The sequence below is a fragment of the Apis laboriosa genome, unplaced genomic scaffold (assembly GCF_014066325.1).
Source record: "Apis laboriosa isolate Shangri-la unplaced genomic scaffold, ASM1406632v1 scaffold4_cov146, whole genome shotgun sequence".
Classification (NCBI taxonomy): Eukaryota; Metazoa; Arthropoda; class Insecta; order Hymenoptera; family Apidae; genus Apis; species Apis laboriosa.
In genome coordinates this window covers 3,246,052-3,268,568 of record NW_025223501.1, presented here as the reverse complement: position 1 = coordinate 3,268,568, position 22,517 = coordinate 3,246,052, and the positions used below count along the sequence as shown (strand labels likewise).

Below are 22,517 nucleotides of genomic sequence, written 5' to 3'. Positions count from 1 at the left end.
TTTATAATGGAATTAAACAATTAATAAATAATGAACAAATTTTTAAAATAATGTCGAAATTAAATGGAAAGAAAAATAGAAATAATAATATATAAATAAATTGAGATAAATTATTTATTAATCAAAAATAAATCAATCTTGACTGGCATCAACATTTTCTGTTTGTAAACCCTTAAAGGAAGCAACTGGTATATAAGTAACAAGGGTATACAATTTGTTTGCAGAATCTTCATCATCATTTCTTCTTCTGCTTAATCGTACACGAACTCTGAATGGTACATTCCTAAAAATATAAAATGTTATTTAAATTAATCATATTTAACATGTACAATTTAGATATTTAATTTTAATTTAGAATTTAATTAAATATATGAAATTTACCTAATTCCTTTAGACCAAAGTTGTTTATTGAGTCGTGTATCAATTCTCACATCTGGAGTTCCCATTTGTTTTTCAGCGAATTTGCGAATTTCTTTAATAGCTCGTGGAGCACGCTTTTTGAATCCAACACCATGGAGACGTTTGTGGAGATTCACTGTATATTCACGAGTCACAACCTCGCTCATAGCACTTTTACCTTTTTTTTCCTTGGATTTAGCCATTTTATGCTAAAAACAAATTTTTCAAACTTACTGTCACGATATGACATAACCAATCTTCAATAATAAAAGAAAAAAAAAAGAATTTATAAAATATAATTTAATTAAAAAAAAAATAAAATATATACATTATAAAACTAATATGTCACAAAATAAATATTAAGTTTTATAATTATTTAAATTATATTAGTATAGGAAAAATAATAAACAAAACAGCATTATGGATTTATATACTCTAATTATATAATAAAATATGTTATATTATTAATAATGATATTAAATGCGTATTATTATGTAATAATTATTTGATGTAATTATACCGAAATTTACTTATTATTAAGAATACATAGACAGATGTTTCTTGATTTTATTTTAAATGAAACTGTCTGTACCTTTTCGTTTGTACGCTTGAACGTAAAAGAACTATAGTTCTTAGCGTTCCTAAACTCATCAGCTTGTGATAGAAGTTGATAAAATTTACTAAATAAAATATTTTTATAATTAAAATAAAATTGTTTCCTCTTTTTCTCATAATCTATCATTAATATATTAAATATATAAATATACAAATAAAAATTATACAATTAATATTTTATAATCTTATATTTATATTTATATTTTTTTTTGCATGAAACCAATATTAAAATGCATATATTAGCTAATCATGTTACATAAAATATAAATTTAATCTTTATACACAATAAAAATCAATATTCTATAATTATATTTATATTCTATATATATTATTATAATACATACAACATATTTTTATAAATGAGAAATATACAATACTTTATTAATTTTGTATAAATAATTTATAAAATTTTTTATTCAAATTTATTAATATATTATTAATTAAATATTTCTATAAATATACTATGTTTTTACTAATAATTATATTAATAATTAATTATGTAGCAAAAATTTTTAAGAATAAAGATCTTATTCTAGATATGTAATATGTGGCATAAGAAAGATCGCGCCACGATAGCTTCGAGGACGCTTGCAATGATGGAAAATGGAGTCTATTAACCTGTGGTGTTGATACAATTGTTTTTAATCATAAAAAGCTTTTCATGGAATTAAAATGGCTGGTAAAGTGTGGAATTCAGAAATATGGAAAGCATGGGATAAACATGGAAAAAACGATTTGTAAGTGGTTAACGCGTTAACGTCCGAAGTGCGTTCGATTAATATTGAATTGATACTGCATACTCTGTGCAATTGATGGTTGCAACTTATCTCTCCTGTTTCTCGCTCTTCTGAAGAGTTAATTGTCAATTAACAACTGTTTGCAGCCTCAAGTTAATCAAGCACAAATTTAAGGAAGGCAACACTGCAGGTGAGGTTCTATGTTTTTCAATCTATTCTAACAGCTTGAGCTGTTTTAATTCAGGTACAACTTTGCGCACGTTAAAATCTATTATTTTTACACTTATTTTATTAATGTTTTTTTCTTTTTTATAAAGTAACACATCAATAAAAAAAAATTTAATTTATTATTTCAAAAATATTCTTAAATATTAAATGTTTTTAAAACATATTTAAATATCAATAAATTTTTGAATATCTTTTTATTTATATTTTATCATAGAAAATTTATTTATATTTTTATTAAAAGGATTTGCAATTTGCTATTTTAAATTTTAATAAGTTGTAATAGAAAAATAAATTAAGAAAAAATCCTTGTTTTTTTATCAATTTCTTATATTATTTAGATTTTTTTATATATAAATCAAGAATTATAAAGTATTATTTTATTTTTATTATATAATATAAAATAATTATTTTTAAATTTATTACATTATTTTTTATATTTTTAATATGATTATTTTTATTTTTAGAATGGAGAAGAGGATTGTACGAATTAATATCAAATGGAATCCGTGGGAACATAAAAAGGGACAATGTTGTTCAGACATTAGGTGAACTTACGGTAAGATAATCAGAAATAATATTACAAAGTAATTTTTATATTTATATTTTTAATTTTTTTTTATATATTATTTATGATTCTTTGTCAAATAATAATTTTTAAACAAAAATTTTTATAATTTATAATTTATTTGTCTACAGAATATTGATGGAGCAATACCATCTGCAATAGTGGATATATTCACATTAATAGATGCAGAGGCACATAATGAAGAAAGGAATAATTTTTATTATCTTGTAAAAGAATCAGAAAAGGTATCATTTATAAAATAGTAAAAATAATTAAATTACTTGCCACTTATTAAAATATTTTTAATGGCATAATTAATTTATGTCATTACTTTTTATATAGTTTCTCACAGATAGAATATTGAAGGAACGTTTAGAAATTGATACATTGCAAGATGTAGGAACATTAAAAAACAAGAATTTTCAAATTAAATTTATTAAAGTGAAAACGAAATTGTAGTATGTATATTTGTTTAAATATCCAATATATGGATTTGAATGCAAAATCTATATCCAACATTATTTACAGTTATAAACAACGGAAATTTAATTTATTTCGAGAAGAAAGTGAAGGATATTCTAAACTTATAGTGGAGTTAAATCAAGAACGTCCAGAAAGTGAAGTAGCATCAATATTGGAAATTGTTAAGTCTCTTATTGGTAAATTACTATATTTTGATATTCTATTTATGAATTTTATAAATTAATTGCATTAATAGAGATGGATATATATCATTTTTCTAGGATATTTTAATCTTGACCCTAATAGGGTACTTGATATTTTATTAGAAACTTTTGAGAATCGACCTCAAGATGATGCGCTTTTTATTCCTTTAATTCGTTCATATATGAGTGATCAGCAGGTACTCTGCGAAGTTTTAGGATTTAAATATTGTTCAACTGTCAATGCTACTCCATTTTCATTACAAAAAGTCACTGCACTTATGTTGCAACATGGTGTTATTAAATTAGATGACATATTGCCATGGTTAGTGCCAGATGATAAAACTATTATCAAAGAGCATGAACAAGCAATGAAACAAGCAAAAGAATATGTTCGCAAATTAAGTGTAATTTCTACAAAGGATAAGGAAGACATACCAGAAGAAAAAGAAAATTCACAAGTATCTAAATAAGTGTAATTTTATCTCAATTATTTTTATTATTGATAAAGATTTTACTTATATCATTATTTCTTAAAAGGATAAATATACAAGTAATCAAAAATTCGGATTATGTGAAGCACTTCTAGAAATAGGAGCATGGGAAGTAGCACAAAACTTATTTAATCGATTACCAGAACACAGTCTTACTGATCAACGCCCTATTGCATTAGCGCTGTGTAGAATGATTCAATCTCTTATTGAACCTGTTTATCGCAAGTAAATGCCATTTAATGTTATAAAATTCAAATAAATGAATATAATTTAAGCATGCTATTATTAAGTTGATACTAATCTATTATATTTCAGATATTGTATAATATCACCAAAATTACAAGGTAGAAAAATTCCACAATTAAAGAGTTTTCTTGCTCCAAAGCCCATTGAAAATCTCGAAGAACTTCATGATCAATTATTACCAATGCTTATAGTCTTGGGTCCTAATTTGCATCATGATCCTGTTTTAATGTATAAAATCATGAGATTATGTCACACAGCTATAAAACAATGTGCATTAGATTCGAATAAGTTACCAATTGATAAAAATAATAATTTATATTATGATGTATTGACTATTCTTGATGTGGCATTATTGCCTTCTCTATCTTTTATGGATTGCAACTGTTGCGTTGCGGAAGAATTATGGAACATATTAAAATATTATCCATATCAAAATCGATATTGTTTATATGCCCGATGGAAAAATGATACACCTTTGCAGCATGCTGCACTTTTAAGAAAAAGAGCAGATGCACAAAAGAAAATTAAATCCATTATGAAAAGAGTAAGCAAAGAAACCATAAAACCTGTAGGAAGATCAATAGGCAAACTTACACATTCTTCACCTGGTGTATTGTTCGATTATGTTCTTATACAAATCCAGTTGTATGATAATCTTATAGGTAAATAAAAAGTACAAATAATTTTGCATATTTATGGATTTTAAGATTTAAGATTTATTAAATTATTTTACTGTTATAGGACCTGTTGTAGATTCTTTAAAATATTTGACTAATATTTCTTACGATGTACTTGGCTATTGTCTAGTGGAAGCTTTAGCTGGTGCTGATAGAGACAGATTTAAACATGATGGTACCAGCATATCTCTTTGGCTTCAGTCTCTCGCTTCATTTTGTGGAGCCATATTTAAAAAATATAATATCGAACTTACTGGTTTGCTACAGTATGTAGCTAATCAACTTAAAGCACAAAAAAGGTACAATGTATATAAAAAACTAAATTTTTTTATTATATATTATTTTATTTTATTATATATTATAATTATTCTTCATTAATTTTATATAATTTTTAATTTATTTTTATTACGTACTGATCTATTGAATTTTATATAATTGAATATATATAATGTAAAGAAGTTTAAGAATTCTTAACTTAATGTATAATTTTAAAGCAAAGAAAATAATAATTATCATTTATATGATATTTTTAATTTCTTTCTGTTCGATTTTTTGTAATCTTAATTAATTAAAAATAATTATTTGTTCTTTAAAAAAAATTTTTTTCTTTTAATATGCTAAGTAAAAAAGAAAAATAGTATTATATAATTATATTTTTTGATAATTTTAATGTTAATTTTAATATAAGTCATTAATTATACAAGTTTTTTCCAATAGTAACAGGAAATTTTTGCTCAATGTATATTATATTTTTAAAAACTTGATATATTTAATATACTTAATTTAAATATATTAATATTATTGTTACTTTTATATTACTTCTTCTTAAGATCTATACATCTAGACAAATAATACATTTTCTTAGCTAGAGATCTTTCATAAACATACATATGAATGTTATTATAACATGTGTGATTAATTAGATACAGTATTTAACACGATAAAGAAGATATTTAAAAAGAAAATAGTAAAATAAATAATGAGATCCATATTTTGATCCACTGTATTTTTGTAATTTCAAAATAATTTTTACTTATGAATACATGAAAAAAAAATTGAATTATATAACAAATGTACTATGAAGACTTTTTAATTGCAGTGAACATACATACTGCTGTAATACAAGCAATACAAATATTCTGCTGTAATAGCTAAGGAAAACATCTAATGTTGAATACATAAAACTTACAAACTTTTCATTACAAAGGAATTTTGCCAATGATAATTCAAAATGTGTGGCAAATATTGATTCTTTTAAATAATATTTTTGATTATAATTATGTTATACTATATTATATTATATTATATTATGTTATATATATAAACATTGAATATATTTTTGTTTTTATATATTGAATACTTGAAATTTGATAAAAGTTTGTTCAAAGAAGATGAATATAATTTTGGTAACATGGAACAAATTTTATGGATTTTTTTGTGTTTCTGGATCAATGAAATTATTATCATTATTTTTATGAAATACAAATTTAATATTTTAGGATATCAAGATATAACTTTTTTTTTTTAAATGATTTCTTATTTGATATTTCATATATTTTATATATAAAAAAAAATTGAAAATATATAAAAAATATATATATATAAAAAATGTAATAAAAATATAAAACATAAAGAAATAAACAGAAATATTTAAGTTAATATTAAATATTATTATTTGGAAACAAAAATAAACAAATATCAAATAATAAAAGAAGTACTATTTGTATTTAAATTATACCCAATAATTGAATTTGAAACTAATAAAAAAGATCTGTAAAATTATCAATAATTATAAAATATCAACCATATGGAATAGTAATATTTTAAAAAAATATTGAATAAAAAATAATCCAAATAGAAGAAAGTAACAAGAATTAAAAATTAAAGTCAGATTTTAAAAAAAATATAATTTTGTAATGGTGAGAAATATTTTCACCAGTGCAGTGAAGGCCTAGAAGGACAAGGTAAATATTGAATATCCATTGAAAAATTTATTCCATTATTTATTTAAAAAATTTTATTATTAGCAAAACATATATTGGAAATGTATTTTAATATTTCTAATTTTTATTTTTCATTTTAGATATTAAAATGTTTGTAAAAGAAAGAGATTAAAATTTTAATTAATGGACACAAGGTTTCGGAAAATAGATTTAAAAGGAAACAGAAAGAAAATAAAAGGTGATAAAGGCTAATCAAATGTATGAATCTCTGCAATAAAAAGTATGAAACAAGAATTCTTTACAATAATTTCAAATAAGGAAACAGTGGAAATGTTTATTACAAAATATAATACTAGATGTTTAAAAAAAAGAATAGAAAAAAAAATTAAATTAAACTATAATATTGTATAAATATCACACATTTAAAAAAATAACATTAAATTTATTAAAGCATAAAAACAAAATTTAGATCTTATTACAATAATTTTAAGAATTTAAAAAAAAATTATTTAATAATTTTTAGATATATAAGTTCATTTATTATAATATAATATATTGTATTATATGGAAAACTTATATTGAAATTAGGTGATATGATTTTAATTTTTCATTTTTTATATATTTTATATTAATTTTTATTTTTAATATTATTTAAAAAGATTATTAGCAATCATTTTCATTTGAAAAGTATTTCTATAAATTTCGTATAATATGTAAATATTTATAAATATTGTATAGTACAAGTAATAAATTTGAAATAAAAAATCATTTTATTACTTATTTTTATTTTCAGTTTAGATTTATTAATTTTGAAAGAAATAGTACAAAAAATGGCGGGTATTGAAGCTGCTGAAGAGATGACATCAGATCAATTAGATGCTATGGCAGGAGGAGATTTATTAAAAAATGAGGTAATTTTATCTAACATATTTATTAATATGTACACATATATAAAGAACAATTATTTTATAAAAAAAACTTCTTTAATTTTTAAATTATTTTGTAATATTTTTTAAAAATAAAATTTATAAAAAAATTTATAAAAAATAAAAAAAATAAAATTTATAAAAAAATTTATAAAAAATAAAAAAAATTTCATTTCAGGCTGGTTATTTTAGTCAAGTACGCAATACAAAAAAATCATCGCAACGATTAAAAGAAGCTCTCGCTGAACATGATCTCGCCGTAGCATTATGCCTTTTAATGGCACAGCAAAAACATTGTGTTGTTTATAGAGAAACGGATAAATCTCATCTTAAACTTGTTGGTAAATATTTTATAGTGATTTTTAAAATGTTTTTATTTCATTAATATCTCAAATAAAAATTTATTAAAATTTAATTTGATATAAAATCTTAGGAAAATTGTATGATCAATGTCAAGATACATTAGTTCAATTCGGTACATTTTTGGGATCTACTATGACGGTAGACGAATATGTGGAAAGATTACCTTCCATACATTCAATGCTTCAAGACAATCATATACATTCTGATGTAGCATTTTTTCTTGCAAGACCCATGTTTGCACATGCAATTAATGTAAGCATTTTTTTTTAAATTTCAATTTTTATGAATTCAACTATAAGCAATTAATTAAAAAAACAATTGTAGAATAGATAATTTACAATTAACTTTTTTTGTTATTTTTAGATTAAATATGATATTTTACGTAAAGCTGACCCAAATTATAAAAAAATGTCGACTACTATGAAACAAGCAAAATATGCAGAAGCTGCACAAGCAGTTATGGCACCTGTTGCTCAGTCAGTTAGACCTTTGCATCCACTTAAAGTATGGGAAGATATTTCGCCACAATTCCTTGTAACATTTTGGTCCTTATCTATGTATGATTTATATGTTCCTATCGAGAGTTATCAAAGGGAAATCAATAAATTGAAACAACTTGCAGCACAAAGTGCTGATTCCAAAGATGTGGTATATTAATATTTTTCATTAGAAAACAATAATTTTTATAAATTGTTGTTAAATCCTAATATATTTTTTTCTTTTTTTTCTTTTTCTTTTTCTTTTTTTTTTTTTTTTTTTTAAGAATGTTAGTAAGGGAAAGAAAGAACAAGAAAGATACACAACTTTAATTGAAAAACTACAAGATGAAAGGAGAAAGCAGGAAGAGCATGTAGAAAAAGTATTTGCATATCTAAGGTAAAATTTGATTAATTTAATATTCATATTTTATTTATATATTTATAACACTATTTTGTTGTTATCACCAATATATTAGACAAGAAAAAGATACATGGTTTTTATCACGAAGCGCAAAATCAGCAAAAAATGAAACGATAACGCAATTTTTACAATTATGTCTATTTCCTCGATGTACATTTACAACCGTGGATGCCATGTATTGCGCCAAATTCGTTCATACTATACATTCTTTAAAGACTGCGAATTTTTCAACTCTTCTTTGCTACGACAGAGTAAGTAACAAGTAATAAAAAATTATTATTAAAAATATGTTATTAAAAATTATATATTAAATAATATATTATTTATTATATAATTTTTCATCTTACAGCTTTTCTGTGATATAACATATTCAGTTACCTCATGTACCGAAAACGAAGCAAATCGTTATGGAAGATTTTTATGCGCCATGCTCGAAACAGTAATGAGATGGCATTCTGAAAAAGCCATATTTGATAAGGTATTATTTTATAATACTGAATAAATTTAGAACATATTTTATATATTTGTTTTCATTTTAGGAATGCAGTAATTATCCGGGATTCGTAACAAAATTCCGTGTTAGTAATCAATTTTCTGAAGCAAATGATATGGTAGGATTTGAAAATTATAGGCATGTGTGTCACAAATGGCATTATAAAATTACAAAGGTAATAGTTTTATATTAATTTTTTTTTTAAATTTCAAATTGATTTAATTATAAATGCAATTATAAAATTAATATATAATTTTATAGGCGATTGTAGTTTGTTTGGATTCTAAGGATTATGTACAAATAAGAAATTCTTTGATAATATTAATAAAAATATTGCCACATTTTCCTGTTTTGGCTAAATTATCTCAAATTCTTGAACGAAAAGTAGAAAAAGTGAGAGAGGAAGAACGTGGACAACGTCAGGATTTACATGTATTGGCTACATCGTATAGTGGTCAATTAAAAGCTAAAACTCCAAATATGATTCGTGAAGCAGATTTTCATCATGTGGGAGATAAGGTATATTATATATATATATTTGTCTTAATATTTTTTTTTTTTTTTTTTTTTTTTTTTTTTTTTTTTTTTTTTTTTTTTTTTTTTTTTTTTTTTTTTTTTTACCTGAAAAGCAATTTTTATATTTTACTAATAGACTGGAAAAACACAAGACACTTCAAATAGTGATGCTTCGGAAAAAATTGGGGATGGAATATCGAATAAAGAAATTACAAATGGCGATACCAGGATAGAAAAGGAAAGTAAAGATCAACGAGAAAAACGAAGTGCATCAAATCAGTTGCATCAGTAAGTTGCACATATTTAATTTTTTATTTAATAAATAATCAGAAATTTTTATTAAATTTTTATTAAATATAGTGACAGTTCCGAAAAAGTTAGAAAAAAAGAAGAAAGTAAGGAAAATTCAGAAGGAAAAGATAAACATTTAAAAAAAGATGAAATTAAAGAAGACGATACGATAGATAAAAAAGATCGAAAATATTACAAAGTAATTATATATTATACATTATACAAATTATTATATATTATTTAGATATTTAATAAATAAATTGTTATGTATTAATTTAATTTCAGGAAGAACATTATTATGGCAGTGGTGTAGATAATTTAGATCGTGATCTTTCTAGTGTATCAAATAGTAGTGCTAGTTCTGGACCAACACAAGATGGATCAGATAGAGGTTTGCATTAAGAAATTATATTTTTTGTGATATTGCGTAATTTAATATTCTTATAGTATTTTTTAGAGAAGCTAAAATCGTGTCGAAGAAACGGCACAGATAAAAAAGATAAAAAGTACATATATTAAACATTTATTTTAAATTATAAAGTTAATAATCTCTAATTTCAGATGCCAAAAGAAGAAAAGTTGAAAATGTACAAAAGGTAAAAATTATTTAAAATTTTTAAAGAAATTTTCCTGTATATATATATAAAATCCGATTTTTAATGTTAATAGGAAGGAAGACGTTCTGAAGGAAGTCTTGATAAAAAAGAGCGTTCCAGTAAAGGCAAAATAAGAGATGAACAAAAAGAATTGCGTAGAGAAAAAAAATTCGCACGGAAAAGGGTATTTCGAATATTTAATATATCTTAACAATTCTTAATATATATGATTTATAACATTTTTTTCGTGTTAACATAGGATAGAACAGATGAATCAGCGGTTACAACAGAACAAAAAAGAAGAAAAGATGACGAAAAAAGTACGAAATTTTTCTAATAACTTAAAGTATGTTTTAAATTATTTTCTTTATATAAATAATAAAATTGCTTTCAGCAAAAGGAACACATCAAAATGGTGATATTCCCGAACATAGAGAAAAACACCATTATAACAAGGTTAGTAAATTTAATTGAAATTTTTTTTATATATATATTAAGGATATAAAATGTTATATCTTTATTAATATTTTACATACATTCGAATAATTTCGAATATTTTATTCGAATAACATTTAAATAAATTTTCTAAGGTATTTGTATATTGTTAGAATGGTCGTCTTAAATACAGTCTGGTACATATATTTTAATCATTAGTCATAAAATTAATTCTCATAAATATGTCATTATTTGTCTTTCCCATAAAAAGTAAAAATATCCCGTAAAAAATAAAAAAAATCGCGTAATAATCCCATTAATAAAATTATTTAACAACACATTTTAAAAAAACACACTTTTATTTCATAAATCCCATAACATTAATTTTATATTTTGTCCCAAACATTCTACCCATAAATTAACTTTTTAATCATTTTTCTAACACTATTCCTTGACCCCTTAGTTGATAAAGACGTCCGCTTCGAGTACATTGAAAAGACGAAATGGGAGACAATAGCAAAGACCAGAAAAACTAGGTGATACTATCAAATACCCAAACGCCAATTGCAGGATAGCATGACATTCAGAAGATTCATATGAGAATATATTTTCAGGAAAAGTCACCCTACACAAAGGAACGTACTCATGAACGAGAGGGACGCGAAAGCAGGGATAAACAATATCCTTTTATAATACATAAAAATTTAAGAAAGTATTACAATAATTAACATAATATAATTGTAAATTAATAATAATTTTTATTCTCGATTATTTTAAACATACTATTTATGATCCTTAATTCTGAGTACTAGAAGAAGTTCGGATCCCAAACGAAGATGATGTACAACAATAGACAAAATTTGACTTAACATTTTATATACTACGTTTGGTGTTGCATGTAATTAAGGTAGAATTCAAATAATAAAGAAAAAAAGATAGTGAATAATTTGTATATTATATTAACGTCCAATTTTATAAAATAAACTATGTAACAAAAGCACTTTGGTACATGTTCTATTCAGTCTTAAATTTGTATATATAAAATTAAAATTTTATATAATTTATAATAGGAATTATCAATGATCTCAATAAAAATTCATTAATGCATTTGTTTCATTAATTCCCGATTCATTCATAAAAATTGAGAAAAATTAATACATAATACATAATTAATACATGTAAAAATATAAACATAAATATTGTATTATAAATTTCAATTGTTTGTTTTATTTTATTTCTATTAGATTATCATAAGATTTATATTATGGTGAATTATTGATAAAATTATAATAATATTGATCCGCTTTTAAACTTTCTTCTTCTAGACGTTTAAGCCTCAACTTTGCATCTTGAAGAATGTCTTCTGTTGAACTACTCTCACTAATAATTGTATTTATATTAACAGTTTGTGTTGGAATTTCTATATTAGTTGATCTCAATGAACGTATTCCTTCTATTTGTTGAGACAACTGAAGAGCCCGTTGCGTTATCTGTTCTATTTTTAATTGTTGATCTTGAATAAGAGCATTTAATTCTTCCTTTTCTTTAGTAAGCATCTCAATTTTATGTTCTTGTTGCATATTGTTTACAAAGTCCGTTTGTACTTCCATGTTTTTTAAAAAATGATTAAATGATTCAACTTGAAGTTCTGTCTGTACTTCTTTTTGTTCGTGCGTTTTTTTCACATCTTGTTCTTTTTTTTTGTTATTTTGTTCTTTTTGTAATCTATATAAAAAAAATATATAATTATTTATAGAATTATTATAAAAACTTAATATAAAATATATGTATATACCTATCTGTTTTTTGCAACAATAATCTTTCTTTCAATGCTAATTCCATTTCTCTTTGTAAAATTTGTTTTTCATTAGTTTGTCTTTTTTCTTTCAATAATTTTTCTTTTAAACTTATATTATGCATGACATTCTATGAAATTAAAAAATTTATTGATTAAAAAAATTTATATTGTTTCATTTTCATTTATTTAATTATAAAATAAAAATTAGTATTACTTGAATTTGATATAATTTTGTATTCAATGCTTCAAGTTGTTGCTCAATAAATAATGTTTGTTGTTTTAATATCATTTCTTTTTCACGTAGCTTGTTATTAACCATTTGTTTGTGCACATTTATTTTTTTTTTTAATGCAATTAATTTTTCTATATATAAACTATGAGCTTGCCAAGAAAATTCAGTTTGTGTAGACTCATTACAAAGAGATATTTTTTCTTTTATTGGTATATCATTATGTATATTATAAGAAAACATAGTTATGCATTTTAGTATGCATAAAAGAAGAGGCATATCACTTTCTATATAATGTGATATAACATATTGCCCTTTAGAATCACAAGGATTAATACCTAATGTTTCCAAAGCATGTAATATATAATCACTTTGTAATTTTTCATTATTATCCTCTTCATTGCCATCAGGTCTTTGAACTGTCTTATTAGAAAAATTAATTAACAGTGGTGCTTCACTAGCAAATACTGATAAAGTATATGCATAATTGTGATTAAATAAATATTCTGCTATTAGTAAATCATAAACGTACTGTTTTGCAGATTTGGGACCTTCACTTTTTAAAAAAATATCTTTACTTTTTAATGCATTTATTAAATTTTGACGAAGATGCGTTCTTACATTTGATATTACACCACATTTTTCAAACCTTGAAATATGAATTAAATAATAAATTATATATTATATATTAAATTATATATTATAAATTTAAATAATTAAAAAACTAAATAAATTAATATATATACATTGATTATAATAAATATGATTATAATAAATTTTATTTTATTTTGAATATATTAAAATATAAATACAAATATAAAATATAATTATTTACGAAACATAACCTTTATTTTTTTTATAATTTTATGATTTTATAAAAATATATTTACCATTTATACAATGTAGAATAATATTCTTGATCCATATTAAATATATATAAAATTTGAAGTAATTTTATTAAAAAATTTCTTTTTAAATGTTTCAATCTTTATTATTTGGTAAACAATATTATATATATATATATATATATATATATATATATATATACATTTGTCATATACGTTATCAGAAGAAAAATGGCTGTGTGAGAACTTGATGATATATAAGGAGTAATAAAGAGGAAAAACAGCAATGCGATGAAATACAATGAGACAATCTTGTTTCATCTAGTATATATTTTATTTATAATAATAAATAAACTTTAATCAACATTTTTGCATTTTCATGTTTATTTTAATTTTTAAAATTGATTTTTCAAAGATTTCCCATAGATATATTAGCCATATATATGTATATGTATATTTATGTATAGCTTACATATAGCTTAACGGGACGTTATCTTATTTTTAAATAAGTTAGATATACAATATATTTTTATATATAGTAAAATTAAATAATATCAATTTTTAAAGCAAAAAATAAAATATGTAAAAATGTAATATATAAATATAAATTATTAATAGGGTAAAGTATATAAAAACACAGTATATGAATATATTGTATATATTAGTATATATTATAATATATATTATACATATAATTAAAAAATAGTTGCCTCTATATTTAATAAAAGTATCTTGCATAATTTTAATATTAATTGCTAATAATATAATATATGATCATAATACAATATATATCATAAGAATAAAAAAATAGTATTTGAATAATTCAAATAACATACATTATGAAAAATATAAAAAAATACATTCATTCATTGTTCTTGATAATGAATTTTAATAATACATTTATAATTTTTTAGAATTTTTATAATTCTCCTAACTTAAAACATTATTTATAACAATAAAAATATAAATAAATCCCAATTCTTACTCTAAATAATAAGAAATAAATAATAAAATACTTCTTAATAATATCATTAAAAAATTTCTCAGATTCAATATATTCTTAATCTAAATAATACATGATAAATAATTTATTTAATAATCGTATTTTATAAATAATAAATTTTTCATTTTTAATTATTTTTTTATTTTATTTTTTGAATTTATAAAAAATATTAAAAAAAAATATAAAGAAAATCTCAATTTTTTTTTATAGTAATTCATTTATAGGTATACATTGTGTGCTATTTATATAATTTAAATTCATTCAGATTAACATCATTTGTTTAATATCATGTTTAATATTATTTTCATTGAAAAAATTTTTAATAATTCGATTACAATAATTTTCTGATTATAAAATAAAAAATAATAATAAATAAAAATTTTATTTTTTTTATTATAGTGATTTATTGCTAAAATAATGCCAAACGATATGAATGCTTGTAATAATAATGCTTTATTGTTAATGATAAAAAATTGATAGAAATAATTAATGAAGTAGAAAATATCACAGTGAGATATTATTTTAATGTTTTTCTATATATTATATAACTATTCTTAATATTCTATTTATTCTTATTATCTTTTTTTTATTAAAGAACATTTAAATGATTTTTTTACTATTCAAGATTTAATTTTCTTTATGCCAATTTTCTTTTTGTTTTGTCTGTTTATTAGTTATTAATTTTTTTTCTTTTGAAAATTCATATTTTGCTACTAATCGTTCTCTTATGAACAAACCTTGAATCAATCTCTTCCAATTTCCATAAACTCGTTTGTCTTTCTTTTCTTTGGTTCGTTTAACTGCTTCAGCTTGTTCAACTTCCCAAGCTTCTCGCAATATATCTTCGTATTCAATGCAAACAACGTAACCTTCCATTGCAGGTGTTGCACCCATAGATCCAAAATTAAAACCTACTACAGCAGGTGCACAATCGATGTTAAGTTTTCGAGCGATTCGATATAAGCCTGGAACTAAATTATAATATACATTACACATATATTATATATATTATATATAATTTTAATTTCTATATTATTTATTTTTAATCTTTATATAAGACATATTAAAAATCATAAATAAATTATTTTATCATTAGTTTGTAACTAATGGTTTTATTAATATATTCAGATATACCAATAGTATATTATAATATTCAGATATTTTATGAAAAAGAATGATTCTACAAGAAAAAACAAATTGAAAAAAAAATATCTAATATTTCGTTTTCAAGAAAATAAATGTTAAAGTTTTACATAACATAATATAATGATTTAGATTTGAATAAATGTCAATTTAAAAATTCAACTATGGCAAAGTATTTAACTTTTATTATTGTTTAATTTTAAGAACTTACGATTTATGTGAACAGTGCCTTTTGGAAGCATGGATGATTGAAATAAATCTACATTTCCATATTCATTTCGAGGAACAATACCATTCTTAGCTACTGGAGGTTCATATTCCATAGTTTGCCATTTACCAAATAATTCTAATGGTGAGTTTTTAATTTTTGTTCCTGAAAGCTATAATTAAATAATTTTAAATGTTTTATTTTTAATAATATTTTTTATAAACTTATAAATATTTATATAAGACAATATTAAAATAATATTATTACTTTATCATATTTTGGACGAGCTGTAACTATTTTATAAGGTTCTTGATCTAATTTTACAACTCTGCCTTTTCTATACCAAGTTTCCCTTGAATAAAGAGTATGTACACAATGACGAGAGTAAATGGCACAACCTGTAGAAGTATATCCTAAAGGTACACAATCAGGAGGATATAATGCTTCAAATTTAAGTAAATGTTTTTGAATGACATACAATGGATGGCCTTTGCATTCACTAATTGTTTTAGGCAATGGTTGTTCTAATTCTCTGCAATATAAATAAAATTTTTCAGGATAAAAATTATAAAAAAAAAATTATAAAAGAATATAATATTTCTAATAAATAAGAATATTTAATTTTGAATACTTTTGTAATAACATTTCATCTTCAGCTTTAGAAATAGCAGTATCCTTTTCTTTCCAATAAGATAAGGTTTTAAGCCACCATTTTTCATCAACTCGTTGTTTATATGTGACTGTAAGCCAATGTGGACAATAGCGCCTAGATACATCTTTTATTAAATTTTCAGAGTTCCATGCAACTACATATAATACAGGCTTTGTTGTTTTTTTCTAAAATAAAATATTATCATTATCATGATATATTTGTAAATATGTATATGAGTTAATAAATTATTTACATATATGTCAGTTATGCAATGAATTTTTTCATCCATTACATTTACACAAATCCAACTTTCTTCTGAATCTAAATATATTTCAGCCCAAATATCTTGTCTATTTCTTATATTATTTATTTCTTCATCTTCACTGTCAGAAGATACTAATTTTCTATTATTTTTTTTAATATTCAAAGAACTTTGTGATGCTTCTTCCTTATTAATATTATTTAAACTTTTTCTTGTTATATGTTTTATTTTTGGTTCAAATTCTGTTTCAGAATCCGTAGAACTTTCTTTTATATAATATTTTGATTTTGTGCCATCAGTTTTTGAAATCAAATCTGTAGATTTTATTTCTTTATCTTTTTCATTATCTTTAGAATTAATATGAATTTTACGAGATCTTAATTGTCTTAAATTGGATATATTTTTTTCATTTTCAACTGATTTTAATTTATCTTTCTTTTCTGTGATTTTAGAATTTAATTTTTGAATTAATTTATTTTCAATTTTGAAATCTTGATTAGTATCAAATTTAAATTTTTTATTATTATTTTTTAATTTTGAATGTAAAATCTCAGCTGCCCTTTTTCTAGATTCTGCATTTCTATTTTTTTTTGCTTCTGGACTATTTTGAACTACATTTGTTCTTTCAGAAGATTCCTTTTTTTTCTTCTTTTTCTTTGAATTTTCTTGTTTGATTTTATTAGATATATTTTTTGATTTAATTTCTTCATTTTTTACATCAGATTTAAATAATGGGCTATTACTAAAAATTCGATGAGGAGGACAAAGAGAAATAACTAATCTGCAATTTAAACCTAAAGCTCTCAATGTAGCAATGTATAATAATATTAGTTCTTTGTAATTAGAAATTTTTTTTTCCTTCACTATTTTTAATAAAGTTTCTTTATCAATTTTTTTATTAGCATTGCTTTCAACAGATTCAAATATAAATATATGTTTGAACCATCTTGTAAATTTTTCTAAGTATGATAGATCAATTCTATTTTTTGGATAATTAGATTCAGAAATTAATGATAATACACCAGTCATTATTTCAGGTAAATTTATTTGATGATTTAAGTAAAATCCATAAGCTAACCAACAGAGCAATCCTACTTTCTCTATCAATATCTGACTTTCTTTTAATCGTTTTCTCAAAATTGCTTTCAAATCTTGCTTACCTTTCTTTCTTTTGTTTATTATTAAATTAGTGTTTGGCAAAGTAATTTTAACACCATCTTTTGGGATAGTATATTCATTAGAAGATTCTGCGTCTTCTTCATTTTTTGCTATGTCTTCAGTGGTATTTTTACAGGATAAACTTATACTACTCTCACCTTGAAGCAGAAGTTCATTTATTTCATTTGATGATGTGATTCTTATTTCTTTTACTTTTTGTATCTCTTCTTCATTTTTTTTTGTGAGATAATCTAAATGTGATTGTTCTTTTTCGGTATTTTTATTGTTGAGTTCAAGTTTTTGTGAATTTTCTAAATTTTTTAAAACTTGAGTGAATAGTTCGATATTATCCAAATGAGTGATATTCTCAAGTTCCTCCTTATCAGTACTTTCATTTTCAGTATCATCTTTATTTACAATTGTCCCAATATTTGATTTGTTTTTTATGAAGAAATTGGAATTTAAATTAATTTTATTTGGATCAATCAGATATTCATTACTACTATCAGAGTCATCTTCTGATAGTCCATTCATTTCGAAAATTTCTTAAAATTAAAATTATAAATTAATATGTAATATATCGATATATTGATGGATAAAACTTTCGTCGCAATTTCTTTTACTTCATCATGTAGGTTTAAACTTTAAATATATTATGTTACAAATATTTTAAAGTTTTTAAATTATACTTTTATGATCATACATATCATATATGATAAATTTTCTGTTTATTTAATAAACATATAAGGTAATAAAATGAGGTACTTATGCATTTCACATTCATAAAACAAAGAGAGAGAGAGAGAGAGAGAGAGAGAGAGAGAGAGAGAGAGAGAGAGAAATTTTTGGTATGTTTTTATTTTTAATTGATTAAAATTATATTTCATTTTCAATCACTAAAATAAAAATTTTTTGATTTTTTAAATATCTTTTTATAAATTTTAATAAATATAAAGAATTATAAAATATAATTCAAGAATTATAAAATACTTTAAAATTATAAAATATTCTAAAAATTGAAATTTATATGCATAATTTTTTAATTAATGAATTCCGATAGTTATGACAGTTATATATATTTTATTTCTTAAAATTTATAAAAAAATATTTAATTTTGTTGTGTTTCAAAGTAAAATTTAATTAATTAAAAAGTTATTTTTTAATTACTAGGAAGTATATATATTAATATTATAATATGATTTTTATCTTATTTAATATTTTTTCTAAAAAAAATAAATTAGCAAAATAAATTAAAAAATTCATTTTTTAGTTTAGAACAATTCCTATAGAGGACAGGCTCGATGTAACGAATAATGAAAGATCATTCTTGAATATAAGTAAACCAAGATCTTCTTCTATATAAGGTACATCAAACCAGAATTGAATTTTCATTCTGGGTTTCTACAAAGATAGTGGTAAGGTAAGATCGTTTTATATTTTATATAATCCACATTTATCATATGCATCATTAAAAATATTTAAAAAAAAAACTTTTTTCATGCAACTGATATTCATATTAGATCATTTATCATTATATTTTCTTTAATTTGCCATTATATTTTCTGAATTTTTGTTTTATGTGATGATACATAAATAGTCTCGTTCGTATGATGTATTTCTTGATTACAACTTAGAAATACAAGTCTGAAAGCATTAACGAATTTTATTGATTTTTATTATTTAATTATATCAATTATTCGGAATTCGATTTATTTTTTTTTTTCTAGAGTTAGCTTAAATCGTTAAAGTTAAAAACGTGCTTTGGGTGGCCTCTTGCAGATCAACATTTTATTTCAATTTTTATGGTAAGTATCGTTTCTTTACCATTATTTCACTATGTTTAGTTTGTATTAGTTTTTTTAATTTCTATCCAATATATTCTGTTTAAATTTTTTTTATTTCATTTATTATTTTTCAAATCTAAAATTCAATCATTCGTATTTTTCATGATGTCATGTTACTGCCCCAGTCTGAATATTATCTGAATGATTCAGTTTTCTGATAAAAACTAATAATTTCATATATAAATATATTTTATTGATCAATGTGTAAACTATTTATTCATTTCATATTTTAATAGGAAAGAATGGAAATCATAAGGTTTATTGCAGTAAAATCATTTAATAAATCTGGTAAGTTTTTATTGTTTTATAAATTTTTAATTTAGAATGAAATACATTATAAATTAAATTTTTTTTTTTTTATATATATTTATAAATATGATGAATATATTAACTTCCCCAGTCAATCAGAAATATCATGTAGAAAGTGTTAATCTGAATAAATTATATTTTTTAATTTATAATTTTTAATAATATATAATATAAATACATAATGATATGTATGTATATTCTTTTTCAGAAACAAAAAAAGAAAATGGTTAAATAATTTAATTTTGATATAAAAAAAATGTAAAATAAATATTGAATGAAAAAAGATATGTAATATAAATGAAGGAAAATATTTTAAACAGGTAATTTTAAGAATTTTATTTTAATATATAAAAAAATGTTAAAATATTTTTATGATGAATAATTTAAAAAGTTATCCCTGTCTTACATAGAAACATGGTGATATTTATTTTTTCTGATATAATTTTTAATATTATGAATAAATTTAATAATATATTATGTAACTAATTTGAATTATATTTTCTTACAGAAAAAATTAAATATATTTATAAATAATAACTTTAATGTGGAACCATGAAGTTTTCTGTTTTTTAAATAAATTGAAAAGTAAATAATTTTTATTATTAGCAATTTCATATTTAAATTACAATAATTATTTTATGATGATTAATTTGACAAGCATATGACTGAATAGATTTGATGTCATTTATTTTTCTGATTATATCTTTTGTAATTGAAATATAAAATTTAGATAATATTTATTTATTAATTTAAAGAATTAATAATATATTTATTTTATTAGTTTCCCAAAATCGTGAATTATAACATCATTATTATTTGATGGTAAGTAAGTGTATAAAAATCCAAATTTTTATTAGCACATTTTAGTAAAAATTATGATGTTACACTATAATATACGCTAATATGAATAATAATATGATTACAACTTGCCCTCACTGATCTTAAATTTTTAAATCAAATTACGTAATTAGCATAAATTAATGTAATTAATAAAATTTTATTCTTTTATGCATAGATACTTTTGGAAGTACAAGAAGAAAATGTTTATGAGAAACAGGTATTAAATAAATTTATTAAAAATCAAGTTAATCCTTTGCACTCCAGGCTTGTTTCGCTCGGTCGAATCAACAACTCCAGACTCAGACCCACGCATTCGGTGCGTTCAGTGCGTTCCTCGTAAGATTATTATAAGATAATTACTCATAAAATAAGATTATATGTAAAGAGCTTAGGAATCTATTTATGAAGCGATATTCTAAAAAAATCAAACATAAATAAATATTGTCTCCGTTTAAGTTGCCGCAACAATCCCAATGGTGCCGGAGAGTCACCGTTGGAGAGCAAAGGGTTAAATTATAATTATAATGATGTCTTCAATATACGCTATGAACTTTAGTGATATAAATTTTTTTACTGAATTAAAAATGTACACAAGTTTTATATTATTTATTAGTATAAAATCTAATTTATATTAATTTTTATTTCAGAACAAAATATTAGAGGTGATCCCAGTAAAAATTTGTTTTTTATTTGGAATTTATACAAATTTATTTTTAAAATTATTGTATAACATGTTCTATATGATTAATTTAAAGTATATAATTTTATAATTTAAAAATTTCAATTTTATTTCTATATATTAAGTAAATATTTTATTATTTTATTTTGTTAATAATATACATATAATTATATATTGAGCTTTTTTTTATATATGTTTTTATTTCTTGTATACTTGTATCACTTGTATGCAATATGTAAAAACGATAATAATAAAAAAAAATAAATGAAAATATAAAAAACTCTCAATGAATCGTTATATTTTTTGTTTTAAAAAAAGCTGTATTAAATAAATAAAAAATAAAAAGCTTTTCTATTAAAAAAATAATAAAAATTGTAATATATTCAATATTCATATAAATTATACTTTGAAAAAATTTATTTTTAAGAATTAAATTTAAATAATAAAAAATGTATAATTGT

General features: G+C 21.7%; 4 protein-coding genes and 2 long non-coding RNA genes across 8 annotated transcripts; 3 read left to right on the top strand and 3 right to left on the bottom strand.

Moving 5' to 3' along the window:
- Positions 1-96: 96 nt before the first annotated feature.
- LOC122716936 (60S ribosomal protein L31) lies at positions 97-608 on the bottom strand. Its single transcript, XM_043940481.1, has 2 exons — positions 382-608; positions 97-283 (listed from the first exon to the last, which is right to left on the bottom strand). Exons 1-2 carry the CDS (start codon positions 600-602, stop codon positions 133-135), a joined length of 372 nt encoding a protein of 123 aa, XP_043796416.1. The 5' UTR covers positions 603-608; the 3' UTR covers positions 97-132.
- A 992-nt stretch (positions 609-1,600) lies between these two features.
- On the top strand, positions 1,601-12,029 carry LOC122717371 (THO complex subunit 2). Of its 3 annotated transcripts, XR_006347206.1 has the most exons (29): positions 1,601-1,751; positions 1,898-1,941; positions 2,444-2,535; positions 2,676-2,789; positions 2,887-3,002; positions 3,073-3,203; positions 3,288-3,667; positions 3,747-3,925; positions 4,016-4,608; positions 4,688-4,922; positions 7,360-7,477; positions 7,671-7,833; positions 7,926-8,107; positions 8,219-8,503; positions 8,619-8,731; positions 8,811-9,006; positions 9,105-9,233; positions 9,295-9,423; positions 9,510-9,767; positions 9,901-10,052; positions 10,125-10,254; positions 10,341-10,446; positions 10,617-10,651; positions 10,725-10,835; positions 10,911-10,971; positions 11,046-11,107; positions 11,550-11,622; positions 11,701-11,765; positions 11,896-12,029. XR_006347206.1 is itself a non-coding variant. In XM_043941399.1 (28 exons), the coding sequence occupies exons 1-28, from the start codon at positions 1,687-1,689 to the stop codon at positions 11,924-11,926; spliced, it is 4,275 nt and encodes a 1,424-aa protein (XP_043797334.1). In that variant the 5' UTR covers positions 1,601-1,686; the 3' UTR covers positions 11,927-12,029. The 3 variants fall into 3 exon arrangements, 2 of the variants coding, with proteins under 2 accessions (XP_043797334.1, XP_043797333.1); XM_043941399.1 differs by lacking the exon at positions 11,550-11,622; XM_043941398.1 differs by lacking the exons at positions 11,550-11,622; positions 11,896-12,029 and having other exon boundaries at positions 11,701-11,814.
- Positions 12,030-12,287: 258 nt separating this feature from the next.
- LOC122717205 lies at positions 12,288-14,048 on the bottom strand. The gene is made up of 4 exons (XM_043941045.1): positions 14,004-14,048; positions 13,099-13,762; positions 12,882-13,012; positions 12,288-12,811 (listed from the first exon to the last, which is right to left on the bottom strand). Exons 1-4 carry the CDS (start codon positions 14,036-14,038, stop codon positions 12,349-12,351), a joined length of 1,293 nt encoding a protein of 430 aa, XP_043796980.1. The 5' UTR covers positions 14,039-14,048; the 3' UTR covers positions 12,288-12,348.
- Positions 14,049-15,557: 1,509 nt separating this feature from the next.
- On the bottom strand, positions 15,558-19,145 carry LOC122717035 (DNA repair protein complementing XP-C cells homolog). Its single transcript, XM_043940711.1, has 5 exons — positions 17,218-19,145; positions 16,944-17,149; positions 16,580-16,844; positions 16,316-16,484; positions 15,558-15,932 (listed from the first exon to the last, which is right to left on the bottom strand). Exons 1-5 carry the CDS (start codon positions 18,916-18,918, stop codon positions 15,589-15,591), a joined length of 2,685 nt encoding a protein of 894 aa, XP_043796646.1. The 5' UTR covers positions 18,919-19,145; the 3' UTR covers positions 15,558-15,588.
- On the top strand, positions 18,945-20,801 carry LOC122717036. Its single transcript, XR_006347134.1, has 5 exons — positions 18,945-19,015; positions 19,655-19,804; positions 20,112-20,189; positions 20,465-20,516; positions 20,746-20,801. It is a non-coding gene; the product is annotated as an uncharacterized LOC122717036 (long non-coding RNA).
- A 301-nt stretch (positions 20,802-21,102) lies between these two features.
- Positions 21,103-21,693, top strand: LOC122717214. The gene is made up of 3 exons (XR_006347168.1): positions 21,103-21,122; positions 21,319-21,359; positions 21,553-21,693. It is a non-coding gene; the product is annotated as an uncharacterized LOC122717214 (long non-coding RNA).
- Positions 21,694-22,517: the final 824 nt, after the last annotated feature.

Excerpts from the sequence above, each read along its gene's own strand:
- LOC122717205 (XM_043941045.1), bottom strand. The coding sequence starts at position 14,038 with ATGGATCAAGAATATTATTCTACATTGTATAAATG. Across the intron at positions 13,763-14,003 it reads TATTCTACATTGTATAAATG|GTTTGAAAAATGTGGTGTAA; the intron begins GTAAATATATTT and ends TCATATTTCAAG. Across the intron at positions 12,812-12,881 it reads TTGTTGCAAAAAACAGATAG|ATTACAAAAAGAACAAAATA; the intron begins GTATATACATAT and ends TTTTTTATATAG.
- LOC122717371 (XM_043941398.1), top strand. The coding sequence starts at position 1,687 with ATGGCTGGTAAAGTGTGGAATTCAGAAATATGGAAAGCATGGGATAAA. Across the intron at positions 3,668-3,746 it reads AAGAAAAAGAAAATTCACAA|GATAAATATACAAGTAATCA; the intron begins GTATCTAAATAA and ends ATTTCTTAAAAG. Across the intron at positions 10,652-10,724 it reads AAGTTGAAAATGTACAAAAG|GAAGGAAGACGTTCTGAAGG; the intron begins GTAAAAATTATT and ends TAATGTTAATAG.
- LOC122716936 (XM_043940481.1), bottom strand. The coding sequence starts at position 602 with ATGGCTAAATCCAAGGAAAAAAAAGGTAAAAGTGCTATGAGCGAGGTT. Across the intron at positions 284-381 it reads CTTTGGTCTAAAGGAATTAG|GAATGTACCATTCAGAGTTC; the intron begins GTAAATTTCATA and ends TTATATTTTTAG.
- LOC122717035 (XM_043940711.1), bottom strand. The coding sequence starts at position 18,918 with ATGAATGGACTATCAGAAGATGACTCTGATAGTAGTAATGAATATCTG. Across the intron at positions 16,485-16,579 it reads CTCGTCCAAAATATGATAAA|CTTTCAGGAACAAAAATTAA; the intron begins GTAATAATATTA and ends ATTTAATTATAG. Across the intron at positions 15,933-16,315 it reads AGGCACTGTTCACATAAATC|TTCCAGGCTTATATCGAATC; the intron begins GTAAGTTCTTAA and ends ATTATAATTTAG.